A 16,286-nucleotide genomic window follows, 5' to 3' on the forward strand; every position below is an offset into this window, starting at 1 on the left:
AAATCAACGGGGCTTCACACCTTCCCTGAGGGGGGGAAAAACCCAAACTGTTTGTTACAAGTGTTTCATGTCTTATATAAGAAGTCTGCATAAATCAATTTAGTTTAGTTTTGGAATTTAAGTGTTTCAAAGGCTTCAGGATTTTTGGGGAAACGAGTATTTGTCTTGTTTTTGTACTGGGCTGAACTACCTGCCATTTTAGTTTTTAGAGGTTTGTGAATTGAAGCCTTGGTGCAATATTTAGAACAGTTCTTCATGCTGTCAGATTACACAGCTATATGAATTTAGACTGAATCAAGTAGAGACATGCAGCTGCATTTCTGCCAAATTTCTAGAAAACAGAGTTGGGAGTCGATTCCAGTTTTTATGTTGGCTTTAAACTATATGGAATGAACAAAGTGTTGTATCCATGTGAGTACCATCAATTCTTTACAGAGCTTGTCACACAAGGTTAAATGTCTAATGCTTCAAAAAATAGCTAAATAAACTCCACCTGACAGGTCAGATTATACTGAAGTAACCAGGATTTTTTTTTTCCTGTTGAGCCAGTGATGCAGTTGATCTCACACCAAGAATTTGAAGGCTGTTTGTTTCATTGGGCTGTGGTTAGTGTTACAATCTGGATAGAATTAAGTTTGTTATGCCCCTCCAGTGGCAGCTTTGGTTTGGATCTGTCACAGTCCTTAGAACAATTCAATGGCAATTCAATGCTTCCCTACTACTAAATTAGCAGTTCTGGCTAGAAATATTTTAAAAATTTGTTTCTGTTACCTTTTTCTACATGATGAATTTGTTTAGAAGAAGGAAACAATTGTAAAATGGGGATTATTTACACTTCATTAAATCTTTTTCATTTGCTTGCTGGTCTAGATAAATAATCCATCTCATATTGTTTGATTCCACTAATATTCTTTTTCAAAGAGAACTGGAGATCTGAAAAGTGGAGAGAGATCAAAATACATGTAATTTTTGTATATGCTTTTTCCTTCAAACTATTAACTTAAAATACGATCAGACCCCTTTAATGGATTTGTGTTTTATACCAACAAATCTATAGAAACAATATTCAAAAAAATACTGGGTAAGATTTTTGGGGCATGTTCCCTGCTCTGTGTGTGTAGATCACAAACAAAATAATGGAGGCTGTGCGATTGCAAATTAATGGCTGTAATGTACACTGCTATCATAAACAACTCTACATCTAAGATATGTTTTTGTTACAGTAGAGCTCAGTTGCAATAATTTTTTTCCCCTCTCCCTTGCTGAGGGAAAAATCTTTGTGTCATAGCCTGCAAAGAATGAAAGTGTGGTTTCCATGAGGGAGTGTATGTGGAAATAATCTCCTGCAGTAAGTTTTGCAGTTTTGCCATCAAGGTTGCCCTTGTGAAGGGAAAATTTTGTAATTGTTCATAGTTGATTATTTCCCCTAATACCTGTTTTCTGAATTGCTTTTCTTTGTGTTAGTCTGCCTTGTTACCCATCAGAGTATTTCATAAGAATCTGCAAGGGTTCTGTTTGTAGGTATGATTTGTGCTTTCTTTTCATATTCCTAAATAACTAAAAGACTTATTTTTGTGAAAAAACCCTATCTTTATAATTTGGGAGTAGTTGAGGTTTATTTTGTGGTTTTGATGCTTATTCAGACATGACTCTTGTTCTTCCTTCAGTTCTCTAAGAAATAAATTGAATATTGTACAGCACTATGAAATACTAGTGAATTACAATTAAGGAAAAGCATCTTAGAATGTTTTACTAAATAGCTTACAAAGTACCTAATAATATTCCAATAAGAAAATAAAATCATCAAAACATGAAATTATAAGCTTCTGTGTTCTATTTTTTTAGACTATATAAATGGAGGAGAATTGTTTACTCATCTTTCACACAGAGAGAGATTCTCAGAAAATGAGGTGCAAATTTACATCGGGGAAATCGTTTTGGCACTTGAACATCTCCACAAGGTAAAATAACTTTATTCTGGTGCTGATTTTGAGAAATTATAGCTGTATTCTTTTTGTATCATATAAAGTAAATAAGGAGAACTATTGTTTTAGATTGTTCTAAATTGAAATTAACTTTATCTAGCAATGGGACATTAGTTGTATAATTAGCAATAACCCTCATTGAAGCGTCTCTCTTTGTGCACCAGATTAAGGCCACAATTTTTTGCCTGCAGGGTGAAGAGTAGTGTTGTTGACAAATGATTTGTTCATTTTTAGTAATCCTTGTGAACTGGTGTATGTTACTAAAAGTAATTTGTAGTGAACATGAACAAGTTTTGGGTTGTAATGTTCCGTTATCTTTGCTTCTACACAACTTAGTAGTAGAGTTCTAGCACAGCTGCAGAAATGAAAAGTGTTATAGTTCTCAGAAGTAATAAGTAGATTTGTAGACTGTTACAAAGCATGCATATATGCATGGTCTATGTCTAGGCTGTATGACAGAAGCATCCATTTTCAATCTTAATGAAAGGAGAACTGAGTTTTGCACTCAACAGCAAGTATTTGGTCACTTTTAGATTCAAGGGATATACAGTATGTCCTTGAAATTTTAAGATGTGCACAGTGCAAGATTTAAAATTTAATTTTAGTTATTTCTTCAAAGGCTTTTAAAAATGAAAAAAATTTTGTCTTTTTTGAGATGCAACTTTCATGTGTCAGATTACTTTAATAATGTAAATTTTGGTGGCTTTATATTTAAAAGCATTCAGCAACATCTTTTTGGTGTGGTTACACTATTTGGAAATACTTTTTCTTATATTCTGTTTGCAGTTGGGGATTATATATCGGGATATAAAACTTGAGAATATTCTCCTTGATTCTGATGGCCATGTGGTGCTGACAGACTTTGGTCTAAGTAAGGAGTTTCTTACTGATGAGGTGAGTATTTGGCTCTCCCGTAGGTGTGGACAGAATTGTGCAAGATGACAAAGTCTTGTTGCAATCCTAAGCACGTTTAAAAAGGATGGAAATCCTGCATTCCAGACTCCTACATCATAATACAAAATCTAGTTGTCTCTGTTACTAGGTTTTGAGCTTTCAGTTTATTGGTTTTAGGCCTGCCAGTGTTGTCATACATCTTTGTTCTAGTTTTCCCTGAAAAGCTTTCATACTTTTTTCTGCTGCCCTTGACATGAAAAAGGAAAGACCTGCATAAGTCTGAAAAGTCACTTACGTTTTCATTTTCAGATGCTTTAAAAAAAAAAAAAGCTTGACTGTGCTAATTTGTTGGAATGACTAGGCAAATGGTATGCTATGACTCTTCCTTATGCTAATAATAATTAATGTATTATTATCTTGTCTTTTTCTCATGTCTTTGTGTCACTTTTAATAAGCTTAATTGCAAGCTTTTAGGATAAAAGCTTATTTCTTTCTAAGGACGTAGTACCTAACAGTGATCTCTGACTATTGATGTTAGCTATTAATTATTTGTAAGGTACAGTTCTATCTCCAAACAGGCTTTTTAGATTTCAGAGAGTCAAAAGTGTGTATGATTTTACTTCTGAGGAAATTTTAAAATGGATGTTTTTTGGCTTTCACATTAAGTTTCACAGGTATTGAAATCTGGGACTGCAGATCTAAAAGGCTTTGTTAGAAGCAGCAGAAGGATTTTCTAAAAATAGATAGCTGGTAGTTTCCTCTAGAATATTTGCATTTCAAATGGAGTGTGGTAGGATTTAGGAGGGACCATTTTAAAAGATATTAAATTTTACTTTCTGAAGCAGGGAAATAGTAGAGAACATGTCAGTATATTCCTTCTAAGTTACAGCACAAAACCAAGAGGAGGTTCAACTGGTATGAGAAGGGATTAGCAGCAGATTGCCACACCGGTGCCATAGAGTAAGTGCAGAGAAATGCAGTTTTCATCAGGAAAGAATGATAGGGAAAGGTGTGGCTAGGCAGAGTGGGACCTGTTAGAGCTGTGAGAAGAACTGTGCTAGGCACAAGAGACAAAGTCAAGTACTGGTATTACTGTGCTGAAGGGTGAGAAAAAGAACAGTACCCCAGCTTCTGATCCAAAGCTGAATGAAACCTAATCTTCACTGTGTTAAGAATGTTATAATGAATGAGAACCTTAAAGTCTTAAACCAGTTTTTTTTAAGAAGCACATCTCATCTGTGCTCACCTTTGGCACATTATTTAAAAGCGGGGTAAGGAAAGGGGAGGACTTGGATAGGCATTAGAGATATCGGTTTGCTTTATCCACACTCTGAACTGGATTCCTCTTTCTCCAGTCATTAAATAAAGCCATCTTGCTTCTTGGAAATTTATTGTTGGTTCTTCTGACTCTAATCCATTCTGTTTTCAGTATATACCTGTTAAATGTGTTCATTTAACTATATTTTTTCTTTTATTCTGTTATACATTTTATATTTGTCTTTCCTGTAAAAAATCTCAACAGTTTTCATGTTTCTTTAACAAAAAAAGTAATTGTGATTGTGTTGTTTGCTTTCAAAATCTAATGAATTGTCTGCATGTGACTTAGATTTTCATGTGTGCAATTGTGATTTAGCTACTGAATTTAAACACAATTAAAATGACCTATTTACACTTGGAAATTCACATTTCATATTGTATTTTTGTAGACAATTGAGCTACTACTAGAGCACTTAAAATTCATTACAATAGATACTTAACTTAATTGTGAACCGATGTACTTACAACAGGTAGACTTTGCTTGTATAGCTGCTTTCATCCTCACTATGGTAACACTTTTAAATAAAATTATGTAACTGTGTAAGTTGGATAAAGGTGTAGCATTTGCAATTCAATCAGAGCAGTGTACTTTCATTTCTCTCCCTTTCTTCACATCTTCAATGGTCCACCTACTTCTTGCAAGAATTTTGCCATTAGAAATGCATACTTAAGCAACTGTAATTTATTCTAGTAACCCTCTCTTTGGACTGATTATCTAAAACAAGTTTTATTTAGGTTATTAAAAAGGGATAAAAATTATCACAGTAGAGATCTGTACTATATTTGGAGTTCTTATTAGAGATAAATACTTCACCATGTATTTATGAAGTTTGGATAGTTTTGTAGTTAGTGATGCTTGCTAGAAAACATCATGATTCAATATTTTTATTATCTCTGTTATAATCTGATGACTGTTAAAGATTTCCATGTACTGGGCACCTAATGAATCAAACAGGACTACAATAATTACAGCAGATTGACTGTTCTACAGTGGAGAGGTGGGAAGCTGCTTTTCCTTAAGCACTGTTTGAGTGAAAGGAAGCAAATGCCTGTGACTTGTAGGAAAACAGAAACCTATTGATTTCTGCCACACAGCTACTGAAGCATGTGTGAGGAGTGCATTGTCAAGTATTCTCTCTGTTTTAGTTATTATGTGAAAATAGCATGTGAAATTCAACATCTAAGTTAAAGCAGTGCAGCTTTAAGAGCTTTAAAGTATTTTATGGTACTGCTTTGCTAAAACCTGAAATTTGTCTTTTACAACTGAAACAACAGTGGGCTTGCCTTTGTTTTTCTTTAAAATGAAGCAATATGCTTTTATTTACGTGCAAAAAGAATAAATAACCTGACTGGAATAAAGTAGTACAATACAAAAGAATTTTCTTGTAGGGTAGGTCAGCATCATGGTATTTAAGTATGAAATTACTTTTGATGAAAACTTTATTTAAAAGCTCATGAACACCTACAATTTTACTAGTCTAATTAAATAAAGGGATTAGGTAATAGATTAAGAGATTGAAAGAGATTCAGTATTGGTTTTTATGGCATTTGTATTCTTAACCCTGTGATGAATTTAAGGCTAGTGTATATGATTTTAAAATCTCAACTGGATTGTAAAGAAAATTGGGATAAAAAAGATAATTTTATCTTTGTTTTCATGCATCTCATTCTAGTGTTTGTCTAACTGGGTTTCAAAGTACATTTGCACATGACACTAATATAAGTTATTATAAAGGACATGGAGAATTGGTAGAACTTGAAACTTCTACTGCACTATTTTGTTCATTGCCCAAGTGAAATCACTTCAGTGCGGTTTTTGTTTGTTTTTCTTTTTTTTCCTTGAGTCTTGTAATTCATTTATCTATAAAAACCCCAGAACTCTAAGTTGTTGTTTTTGGGGTCTTTTTCCATCGTATTTCTTGTGTGTTACCTTTATCTGGTGGATTTGTAGCTTATATCTTTTTATCTCATTAATAGCTCCACTTCTATGCTGGAATTGTTTTGATTTGGTCAATGTCAGTTTTAACCTAGTCATCAGGTTTGATTGTAATTTTGAGGTATATTGCTAAAGTGCTACTTCATGTTTAAAAATCCTTCTTTCCCCTCACATTGCCTTTAGTTCTATAACTACACAAAAATTCTTATTTTAGTATACATGGAGATCTTTATGTCTTAAGCAAAATAATATGAAGAAATGCATTTAATTACTGTAAAAATGATCTATTTAGCCATGCATAATAATTAATGTTTTTCTTCTTAATTAAATCCAGTAAAGTACACTTTCTTCCAGAGTGTAGTGAAGTCCTCAATTTTTCTGCATTGGTACATGTCTTCTGCATTAGCTTAAGTTTTTTTCTGAAGCTTATGTGTTTGCTTAATGAAGTTTAAAAAATTAGATCGTAAATACTGAATGTTATCAGTCTTCAAACAGTGTGTTTGTGAGCATACAAATACCTTAGTAATAAATAATATGAAAATGAATATTCAGTATTCCAGATGATTGAATTGAAGCCTAAGACAGTTGGGTGGATGTCTGTGTACTTCTATCTGATGTGTAGAATGAATAGAATTGTTGTTTCTTCATCTGAAAATCTCTTGATGAGGGTTGCAAATTTAGTTATAACTCAGATGCCTTTCACTGTTGAATTACTTGATTTTATTTATTTGATGACAGAGTGAACATTCTGTTTTGGAAAGAAAAGTAGTATGTATTTTTAAAAGACTTTAAAGCACATTCTATTGGAGAAAGTGATTAAATGGAGGCTAGTCCACTATGGGTTTTGGTAGATGGACTGGGAAGAGATTTATACACATTGTTAATGCAGTGTCAAGGTAATCCAGAACAGAAGGAAGTGACTACAAGTTGACTTAATTAGTGCTTTAGGAACTGTAATCTAACGAGAGTGACCTAGTAGATTAGCTATGCATTTAACTTCAAAAGACCCTTTATAGTTGTCCAATTAAAGTGATAATGTCTTATCATTGCAATTAGATAGTGCATCTTCCAACAATGAACATTCTCTTGCAAAAATGAGTACAATTATTCATACTTCAGATGACTTGCTACATATGCTTGTGTTTTAGTTAAAGGATTGTTCAGTGACGTAGACCTAACAAACAGTTATAAGATTTACATTTCTTCAAAGACTAAAAAAGTCAGAGTAAACTGAATAGTGAAATTAGTCCATAGAAGTTAACATCGGTTATAGATCTGCCTGGATAATTAGTTTTGGAAAAAGAAGTTAAACAATGGCAAAAGCTTTTTGCTTTGTTTGTTGTACTTCAGTTGGCTCAGTTTTAACTGTCCTGAAATGGAATATTAAGAACATGCCAAACACTCTAAAGAAAGGCACATTACTGAGCTGGACTAATTTAATTGCAAACTAGGTCATCAGTAATCAGTTGGCTGTTTGAGCCTTTGCTCGAGAGCTTTCCGTTTTCAGTGCTTTTGACAAAGAAGATTGTGCTTTTCTATCATGGACCAGTAATGCAGAAAACCAGAGCATAAGATAGTTTCTCTCCAGATTTTGATGTCAAAATAGCAAAGTGCTGTTTAAGAATTTTTGCAAGACAGATCATGATTTTTTACAATGACTGATTTAAGGATGCTGTTTTCCTGTTGTAATATACCGTTTTAAAAAAAATGCTATTTTGAAGAGAAACACCAATCTGTGTTTAGTCTGTTATCCAATCTTCTACTGGATATTAGGTTACTAGTCAACTCAGAAAAATTCTGATTCTGTTTTCAAAGAGAAAACAGGTAACTTTCTGAGGGCAAACATTCCAATTGTCATTCTTCTCATAGATTTTTTTTTTCTTTTGAATAACTGTGAATACCTTACTTCCATGAAACTTGGTCATCCAGGTGAAAAACTGAAAATCTTAAGTGACCACAGATTCACAGCCAAATGTAAATGAATTTAGAACCAGATGGATTGCATTTGAACAAAATTGTCAATTCATACTTCTTTACCGTTTACATCTGGATCCCTCTGAAATGATAAATATTGAGAATTGACATGTTCTATATGATTTGCTTCATTAAAAGAAAAAATTAACTGTGGAAGTCTTGTAGTAATAGCGAGCAGAATTCTTCCCAGAATTAGTACTCTTCCATATCTTAGAATTTTGCTTATTGTTGAAGAAATAGGAGGTTTTCAGGTTTTGCTTTGTATGCTGATCTTTCTTGGTACTACTGCCTCTCTCTTCTCAAAAAGACAATGCTTTTGAGAGGAACCTAGTACAAATTGTTCATCCAAGTTGACAGTGGTACATACTTGTATTCCTCCCAGACAATAATACATTTCTGGATTGGTTTTTTTTTGTCTGCAGAATTGAGATTTTTGTTTTCTATACTCTAGTTGTTTGTTTTAAAATCTGTTATCAGGAACTGATTTAAATAATTGCTGGTAGAATTGTGATTGCATTGCACTGTGAAAGCAAACACAGGTATTGTAAAAGTCTGTGAGAAGGGTTCCTAAATCTTGACATTAAATGAGAGTGTGTCCTTCCATTGGCTTTTGTTGGGGTCACAGAGGTAGAGGTCACAGATTGACTTCTTGCTTAATGCAGTTCAAGGTTTTACTGCCCTTGCTGTCCACTTTAATTACCTGTTCTGATGGTATCTGCTGGCAGGTAAATATCTTTCTTGCTTGAAGAATTCAGTAGCATTGCTCCATGTGTGTTTTGAAAGCAGAAATCATTAGTCTAGCTGTGGCAAGAGGCAGAGTAACCAACATGGAATTTTGACTTAACTGCCTTCTTCAAGTTGGAACAGCCACCAGGGTAGGATGTTCAGTTAATTTCACATGACCCTATCCTTTTTATAAAAATCTTCATATGATGACATTGCAAACTAGTGGACCTTGATCTACCCTATTACGACTGTTCTTGATCTAGTCCAAGCTTTCACTTTTATATTACAGTCTTCATTATGATTTTGTTATGTGCAGCAGAGGAGTCTAACTAGTGTATCACTGAACATTTTTTGCCTGTCTTTGTTATTCCTCATTTGTCTCCTGCAAAGGTCATAGTTTTGGTTGTGAATAGAAGTTTACAGCTACAGAAGCAACAGTGTTCAGCTGAGAGACTTTGTGGTTGAAGTTATACTTTCTGACATAGACAGCTTTATTATTTAGTGTTAAATCTGGATATTATCACCGGTAAGTTTCCCAAAATAATTGAAACATAAAAAGAGTGAATAAAACGAAGAAACTAGTCAGTATGGTAAAGACCTTGTTAAAGCGAGATTTTTTTCCCCCCATTTAAAACCTACAGCACATCTTTGAACTGTGAGAGGTCTTTCTGCCAATTTTCATATGTCTTCCTAAATTAAGACTGTAATTATTGTTATTCTGGGCTATGAAAATGACAGTGAAGGTATAATTTCTATGGGAATGGGTTATTTCTTTGGTGCATTTTTATTTTTGAGGTAAATATCTATGATAGGATGACCTCTAAGGCTTGCTGAAGGTACAGGTCCTATTTATGTCAGGAATTTCAGTCTTTACTTGTGATTTTTCTGAAATACAAAATCCATTCAGCAGGACAGCTTGTTAGAACAACCTCTGCTATGTGGCCTTTTCATATTACAAGAAAATTTTCAGCTATGATAGCGTTCTTTTGATTTATCCCATGGTCCTGGTTTTCTTCTTTGAGCTTACCAAGGGAACTCTAATACTTGATCAGTAGTTTGCTGATAGCTAATATGAGATTTTCTGTGTGATACTGCTGTACTCTTCAACTACTTAAATTCTTCAGTCCTGTCAGCTGTTCCTGGAGGATCTGTGGTTCTGGAGTAGTTTGTCAGGAAACAGCAGAATGGGGAGACTGCTCCCTGCATTAGTGTGAGTGAAGGGTGACTGTGGCAAGTATGGATCCATGTGCTCACTGACCAGTGGCGCAAGAAGATCAGAGGGAGTCTAGTGCCAGAAAAACAGGCTTGGGCAACAGTCCAGTGCTTATCAGAAAAGTTAGTTGGAAAGAGAGGGGCTTGAGGACAAGTCAGGATTTTAATTTGATGGATCAGTATCAATGAGGTACCCAGCCAAGTACAGACATACCTACAGCACAGCTGATGTAGGAGCAGGAGCCTGAACTCCAGCTCCCAACTGGAAGTGGAGGAGGCCCTTGACATAGGGTACTCGGCTGCATTTTGTCAGAATTTGTCTTAAGCAGAGATGCCTAACTCCTAGAATTGGTGAAAGAGGTTGTGGAGCCCGTTGATAAGCTCAGGGCCCTGACATTGGTATCCTGGGAAAGTTTTCAGTATTTATGCTTGTAGCAAAGCTGTAAGTTATGACTTTCAGGACTCTGATTACATACACTCACACCTATACAAAACAGGAACAATGATTATACTGATTTCTGTATTCTAGAAATTTTGGTGTATCTTCTCCTTTCTAATGGTTGCTATTCAAAACACTGCTGATATAGCCTAGAGCCTGCATCTAATTGATGCAGCTTGCAGTTTTGAAGTACATTTAACAAAGGAAGAAAGGCAACTTTGAGCAGTTGCAAGACTTAATAACTGTCAGAGCTACCTTTGCATATGTTGTGAAAATATGAAACTGAATTCGTATTATTGTAGGCTAGGATGTATTCTCTAAAGGACACATACTTCTATGACAGTAGTGACTGTTTCTCCATCAGTCAGGCCTTTCCTGTAGACATGGTGCATATGATTAGTCTCTGCAGCAAAATGGAGTTTGATCCTTTTGCTTTTTGTGTTGCTTTTAATGTGCTTTTTTTATTTGTGGAAGGAGATCATTAGGTAACTCTGAAAGCGTAAGTCCTTTCTATCTTTGAGGAGAAAATTTTACACACATGCTTTCTACATTTTCAGGTAGTTTGAAAGACAAAAGATTCTTATGCTCAAGTATTTGTAAGATGTGCATGTTCAGTGAGTATTACCTGTAGGTAATTCAAGTTCAGTTGTTTTTTAAGAGCATCCTTTCCTGTCTTACATCTCGTAACATGGAAGTGTTAATAATGTGGCTTTTGGAATTTGGATTTATGGTATACAGTTGAATGAAATGTAAATTTGAAGGGGGTACAAAATAAGACTTGGCTGTGGTTTCAAAATTAATGTTGGAATACAGATTATTTCATTTTTTGTGGCATTTTGTGACAGAATCACAGAGTGGAAGGGATTGCTGGAAGTCATCTTGCCCAACCCTTTGCACAGATACAGTCACCTAGAGTTGCCCACAAGAAGCCTTTTGAATATCTCCAAGGAGAGATTGTCCACAACCTTCATGGCCAACCTGTGCCAGCGCTCAGTCACTCTCACAGTAAAACAGTGTTTCCTCTGGTCCTGTCACTGGGCATCACTGAAAAGGGCCTTGCTCCCTCTTTTTTTTTGCATGCTTGCTTCAGGCATTTTTGTACATTGATGAGATCTCCCTGAACTGTCAGGTTCACCTCTTCAGGTGAAACAGTCCCAGCTTTATCAGACTTTTCTCATAGGTTTCCTGAATCATATTTTTGGTTCTTTGCTGGACGCTCTCCCCTATATCCAGGAGACCAGAAAATGACAGAAAATAAAACTGTTAATGGAGATAAGTCTTTTAAAATGTTTTAAACCCACATGTAATGTATAACAGCAGCAACTATTAATGACTTCCTGTAAGAGGCATATTTAATAGTGACAAATTTACCTAAGTGTTCCTAATGAAACTTCATACTCTAAAACCTGTGCTTTTTATGTAACAGCTAGATGTAATGGATGAAACTTGTACCTTAATAAACCACAGTGTAAACAAAGCTTTCTAACAAATAAGTATCTGGATTTTGTGACTTCAGCTGTTTTGAAGTCCAAACATTCCACAGCATTTTATGAAGGCAAATCTGTGTTAGTCTAGAGTTGAAGTCAGAGTGCTTTGCTTTCAGGTGGTTGTCTTGATATCTCACTTTGGCTGCATTATCTTTACTCTTTGGAGAGGTAGCACATGAAGAGCAATTTCTTTCTGTGTTTTCCACTCCCCTTCCTTTTCACCCTTCTTTATCCCTCCCTCCTACCTTCCCAGCTGAAGGAAAAAAGACCAGAGATTGAATTAGTTTAGATTCTCTGATGCAGGGCTAGGAATTTCTAGCATATTTCTTTGTTTGTGCTTTCTATCACACTATATTTCTTTAACATAACAGGTACTAGAACAAATTATCAAAGAGAACCAATAGTTGTGTCAAAAGAAAGTGGAATAATTAAAAGCTCTTTATTTTATGGTTTTGTCTCAGAAGTTAATATTTCAAGTGAATATCTACACAAAATGAGGCCTTTTAACTATTCTAAATTCAGAATTTTACCCCAAAAAGCCAGTCACAGTATATGTATTTTAAGAAATACAGTTTAATAATGTGCTGCTGGACTGTTTTAATTTTTATGCCTTAGGGTAGTACAGAGCACTATTTCTACTTTAAGAAGCTTCTTCTCATTAGTGTAGTCTCTTATATAGCACCTGTTTTAAACTCCAAACCTGAATTTAGAAATGTAAAACCTGACTTTTGAAATATTTGCTTTTTTGAACACTCTTCTTTAAAGGACCTATCAGGATCTCTCCCCAAAATGCTAGAAGCATGAAGGATAAGGGAGGAACAATGTTGCATGGCCCAAACACATGTGCTTTCGTCATTAGCAAGGTACAGCATGACCTCATGTTGACCTCAAAGGTAAATCGCTACCAGGGAACAATTATACATGCCTGTGAAAACAGCTTAGTTTTGAACAAGAGAATAATTCAGTGTATAGAATGAAATTAAATTTACAACACTGTCTGCCTTTCCCCTTCTCTGTCTTGTCTTTCTCCAAGTCTCTTCTTGAGAGAATGTTGTTTTTTATGTATGTGTTTGTTGTGAAAGAAAACAACTTTTCTAGAGGTCATAATGAATTCCTAAATATAAATTCAAAGGATCTTGTATCCAGTTTAGTCAAATTGTACATCTTAGAAGTAATACCCTTTTTAATGAAAAGTTTCATTTGTTGTCTAGAGTATTGGTATTGCAGCCTTCAAAATGTATATCTATGTTAGTTGGGGAATCTTGTGAAGTTCTGAAATATATAGCTAATTTAGACTTTTGGGAGAGTTTTTTCTAAATATTAGATTAATTTTTGTGAGCTTATCTTAGACTGCAACACAAACTTATGACATTTTATTTTTTCATAAAAGACTAAATTTTCTGTAGCATTATGTGATACATCACTACATATGATGGAATATTATTTAGCTAGCAGCTCTGAGCTATTTGGAGAAGAATTGCTGCCAGCATCTTGGAACTGTTAGCCATATCTATCCCATATTATTTGTAAAATATAATTGTAATTGTTTGTTGTAATTATTTTTTTCCTAGAACGAGAGAGCATATTCTTTCTGTGGAACAATAGAATACATGGCTCCAGATATTGTAAGAGGGGGAGACACAGGACATGATAAGGTATGTTCTAAGTTTATTACTGAAAATAAACTAATTCTGCAGTCAACATATTGTTTAGCTTGAGGGTTTTTTTGTAAAATATGACATGTTATCTTCTTTAAGTATGTGTTATTTAAGGTTGTCCTAAGATAGATTGTTTCCTGAGTCTTCAATTGCATGTTGATGTATTTTTCTCTTCTGATCTGAAGTAAAAGGCATATTTATAAAGGTATTGAGGCTTATTTGTGTTCTGTTCAAAATTTGTTCTCAATATGCTGTGGGACAATAAACTTATAGTTAACACTTATTTGCCCTTGCATAAAAAATCTAGTTTAGAGTGGAAAATGATTTGTGGCTAATTCTGATATACATTTTAAACTGGATATCAGAATAATCTGTTACCTTTATTGAGGTATGGGATGGGTTATTAATGCTATAAGTGTTCCCATATTGTAAAATTGTTTGGCTTGTGACTCAAGTTTTATTGCACAATAAAGTCTCAGTAAGTGATAGAAAAGATCAAGACAATAATTAACAGATGATTAAACAGGTGAAACAAACAACCCTACTCTCCAAAATAATTCTACAATATTCCTAGATAACTTACTCTGATTGCTCACTATACTGGGAAATTTTGGAGAATATTTAATCTCTCTAGTTTTTTGCTGTAGACTGAGTTGAGTTGTCTTTCTGTTGCGGATCATGGAATGTAGTTGATTGTGCTTCCTTTTACAACAGCCTGTGTAAGACCTGGAAGAGTCTGATTTTTGCCTGAGAAAGTTCTTTCTTTTCCTTCTTTATGCATTCTGTGTCTGTTTTGGTCTGAGTTTACCTTCAGTTAGGGAGCACTGTAGTGGGCACAGCTGGGATCTGGCAGTTTGAAGTAGAGCAGAATGACCTCCCTGATTCTTCTACTACAGATAAAATAGAGTATGCTTTGTATTTTCACTTAGTCATTGTCTTACACCTACCTTGAATTCCACTATAACCTCTTCATCTTTTTCTACTGTACTGCTTGCCCAGTTGCTATTGAAAATGGAATTTAAAAAACATACATATTGAAGCTCTTTCCTGCACTCTCTTAGTTTAGTCATGCCACCTCCATAGCATCTCTCCAATTTCTCAGTCACCTTGAATTATGATTCAGGCTTCTCAAAGCTTACAAATTCAATCTTGTTGCTGACTTAAAGAGGAAAATCTGTTCTGTTACCTTTGGTTCTGTCTGATACTTTCATCATGTGTTATGCAGAGTCATAGAGTATTCTATAAGGAGGAACTTCACAGTTTGAGAGCTAAGGAGTAACTTCACAGTTTGAGAGCAGCTTTTAGGTGATTAATGGGGTGATTTTGCAGTTATGTATGTTACGTTAGTTTACACCACACAATCACTACCTTACCATTGACAATGTCATATATGCTAATTTTAGCAGATTTTTAGTGTATTTCATACTTACTGCAGATCTAACAACTCAAAGATGTTGCAAAAAGAGAAAGCGAGATTGCTTTAGTATGCTGTGCTCTCATTAATCAATATTTATCATCTATAATCTCTTCTAGATGATTGCAGTGTTTGTCTTAAGGACTTGCTCCAGTATTTCAGTATTTATTTTTTCAAAGTTGGATTTCTGATTCTGCAGATCCTCCTTTTCTTTTGAAAAAACACATGCCAAGAAGTTGTTCTTTGGTCTTTTTCTCTGAGAATTATTTATTTGCAAAGATAATAACAGTACAGAGACTTCATCAGGTAGTTCTTCTAGATACTCTTGGCTGAATATACAAGACATCAGATTCTGTGTATTTTGAAGCAAAACCAAGTAAAATATGTGGACAGATTGTTGTGATTTCACTAGCTGTCTTCCTGTATTGTATTAATTTTGCCAACATAAGTGAAGGAGAAGTTTCATTGATTTTCAGATTTCATGGCTGTAAACCTGAGAAGTTCAAACACCTGTTAATTAGTTTTGTTGAGAGGATTAAACTTCTTCCTTTATTATTCATAGCAGCATCCTTCCTTGTGAAAGAAATAAGTATTTTGGAAGTTATGAGGTATGAGAGATATGAATGATATGATTAGTATATAGTAAGCCAAATATCCCATGTGTTACCACAGTCCATCTCTCTAAGGCCCCTGCAGTGCAGCAGTGGCACTGGATGACCAGAACTGAACAGTGCCTGTACAGTGTGGAGCTGTCCATGCAAAATGGATAGCAGGGAAAGTAACAGGAACCAAAATGCAGTAAACTGGCAAGGTGGGAATAACAAGGCTTGTGCTATATCCTTACTAAACTTCTTTAACAACCAAAACCACTGTTTTACACATGATCTGTTGCAGCAGTAGGATATTGGAGACATGGTTTTCCTGAAAGATTTGCCTCTGTGAAACAGAAAACAGGTGAAACGTGAAGTGTCTGAATTTGTGTTCAAGGTTGGAAATGTCTTAGATCTACTAACAGGAAGGAACTGTGCTTTTAAGCAGATTCCTTGAAAATCTGTCAGGTTTGGAATATCTGATAGAAGCAGATACTACCTAAGTGAAAGATTTCAAGAACTGAAATAGGCAAATAGTGATCCGAATACTTAAACATTAAAAAGTTGTTGTTGTTGGTATTGGTATTAATAACAACAGCCACCAAAAATTGAAGAATGGGATGCTATCCCAGAGGGATCTGGATAAGCTCAAGA

At 34.7% G+C, this 16,286-nt stretch overlaps 1 protein-coding gene and 1 pseudogene across 5 annotated transcripts in view; both read left to right on the forward strand.

Annotated features, from left to right (window-relative positions):
* The window catches only part of RPS6KA5 (ribosomal protein S6 kinase A5), a 64,880-nt gene that overhangs the window by 23,890 nt on the left and 24,704 nt on the right, over positions 1 to 16,286 (forward strand). For 4 of the 5 annotated variants that reach the window (XM_021531936.3, XM_021531934.3, XM_021531938.3 and 1 more), the window contains exons 4-6: positions 1,846 to 1,961; positions 2,772 to 2,879; positions 13,542 to 13,625. In XM_021531936.3, coding sequence (XP_021387611.1) covers positions 1,846 to 1,961; positions 2,772 to 2,879; positions 13,542 to 13,625 — 308 coding nt within the window. Of the gene's footprint in view, positions 1 to 1,845; positions 1,962 to 2,771; positions 2,880 to 12,735; positions 12,864 to 13,541; positions 13,626 to 16,286 lie in introns of those variants that run through there. The other variant, XM_021531937.3, reaches the window with a different exon arrangement.
* Positions 14,307 to 16,185, forward strand: LOC110471371 (small ribosomal subunit protein uS17m pseudogene; annotated as a pseudogene).

This window comes from Lonchura striata, chromosome 6 (genome assembly GCF_046129695.1).
Source record: "Lonchura striata isolate bLonStr1 chromosome 6, bLonStr1.mat, whole genome shotgun sequence".
NCBI lineage: Eukaryota > Metazoa > Chordata > Aves > Passeriformes > Estrildidae > Lonchura > Lonchura striata.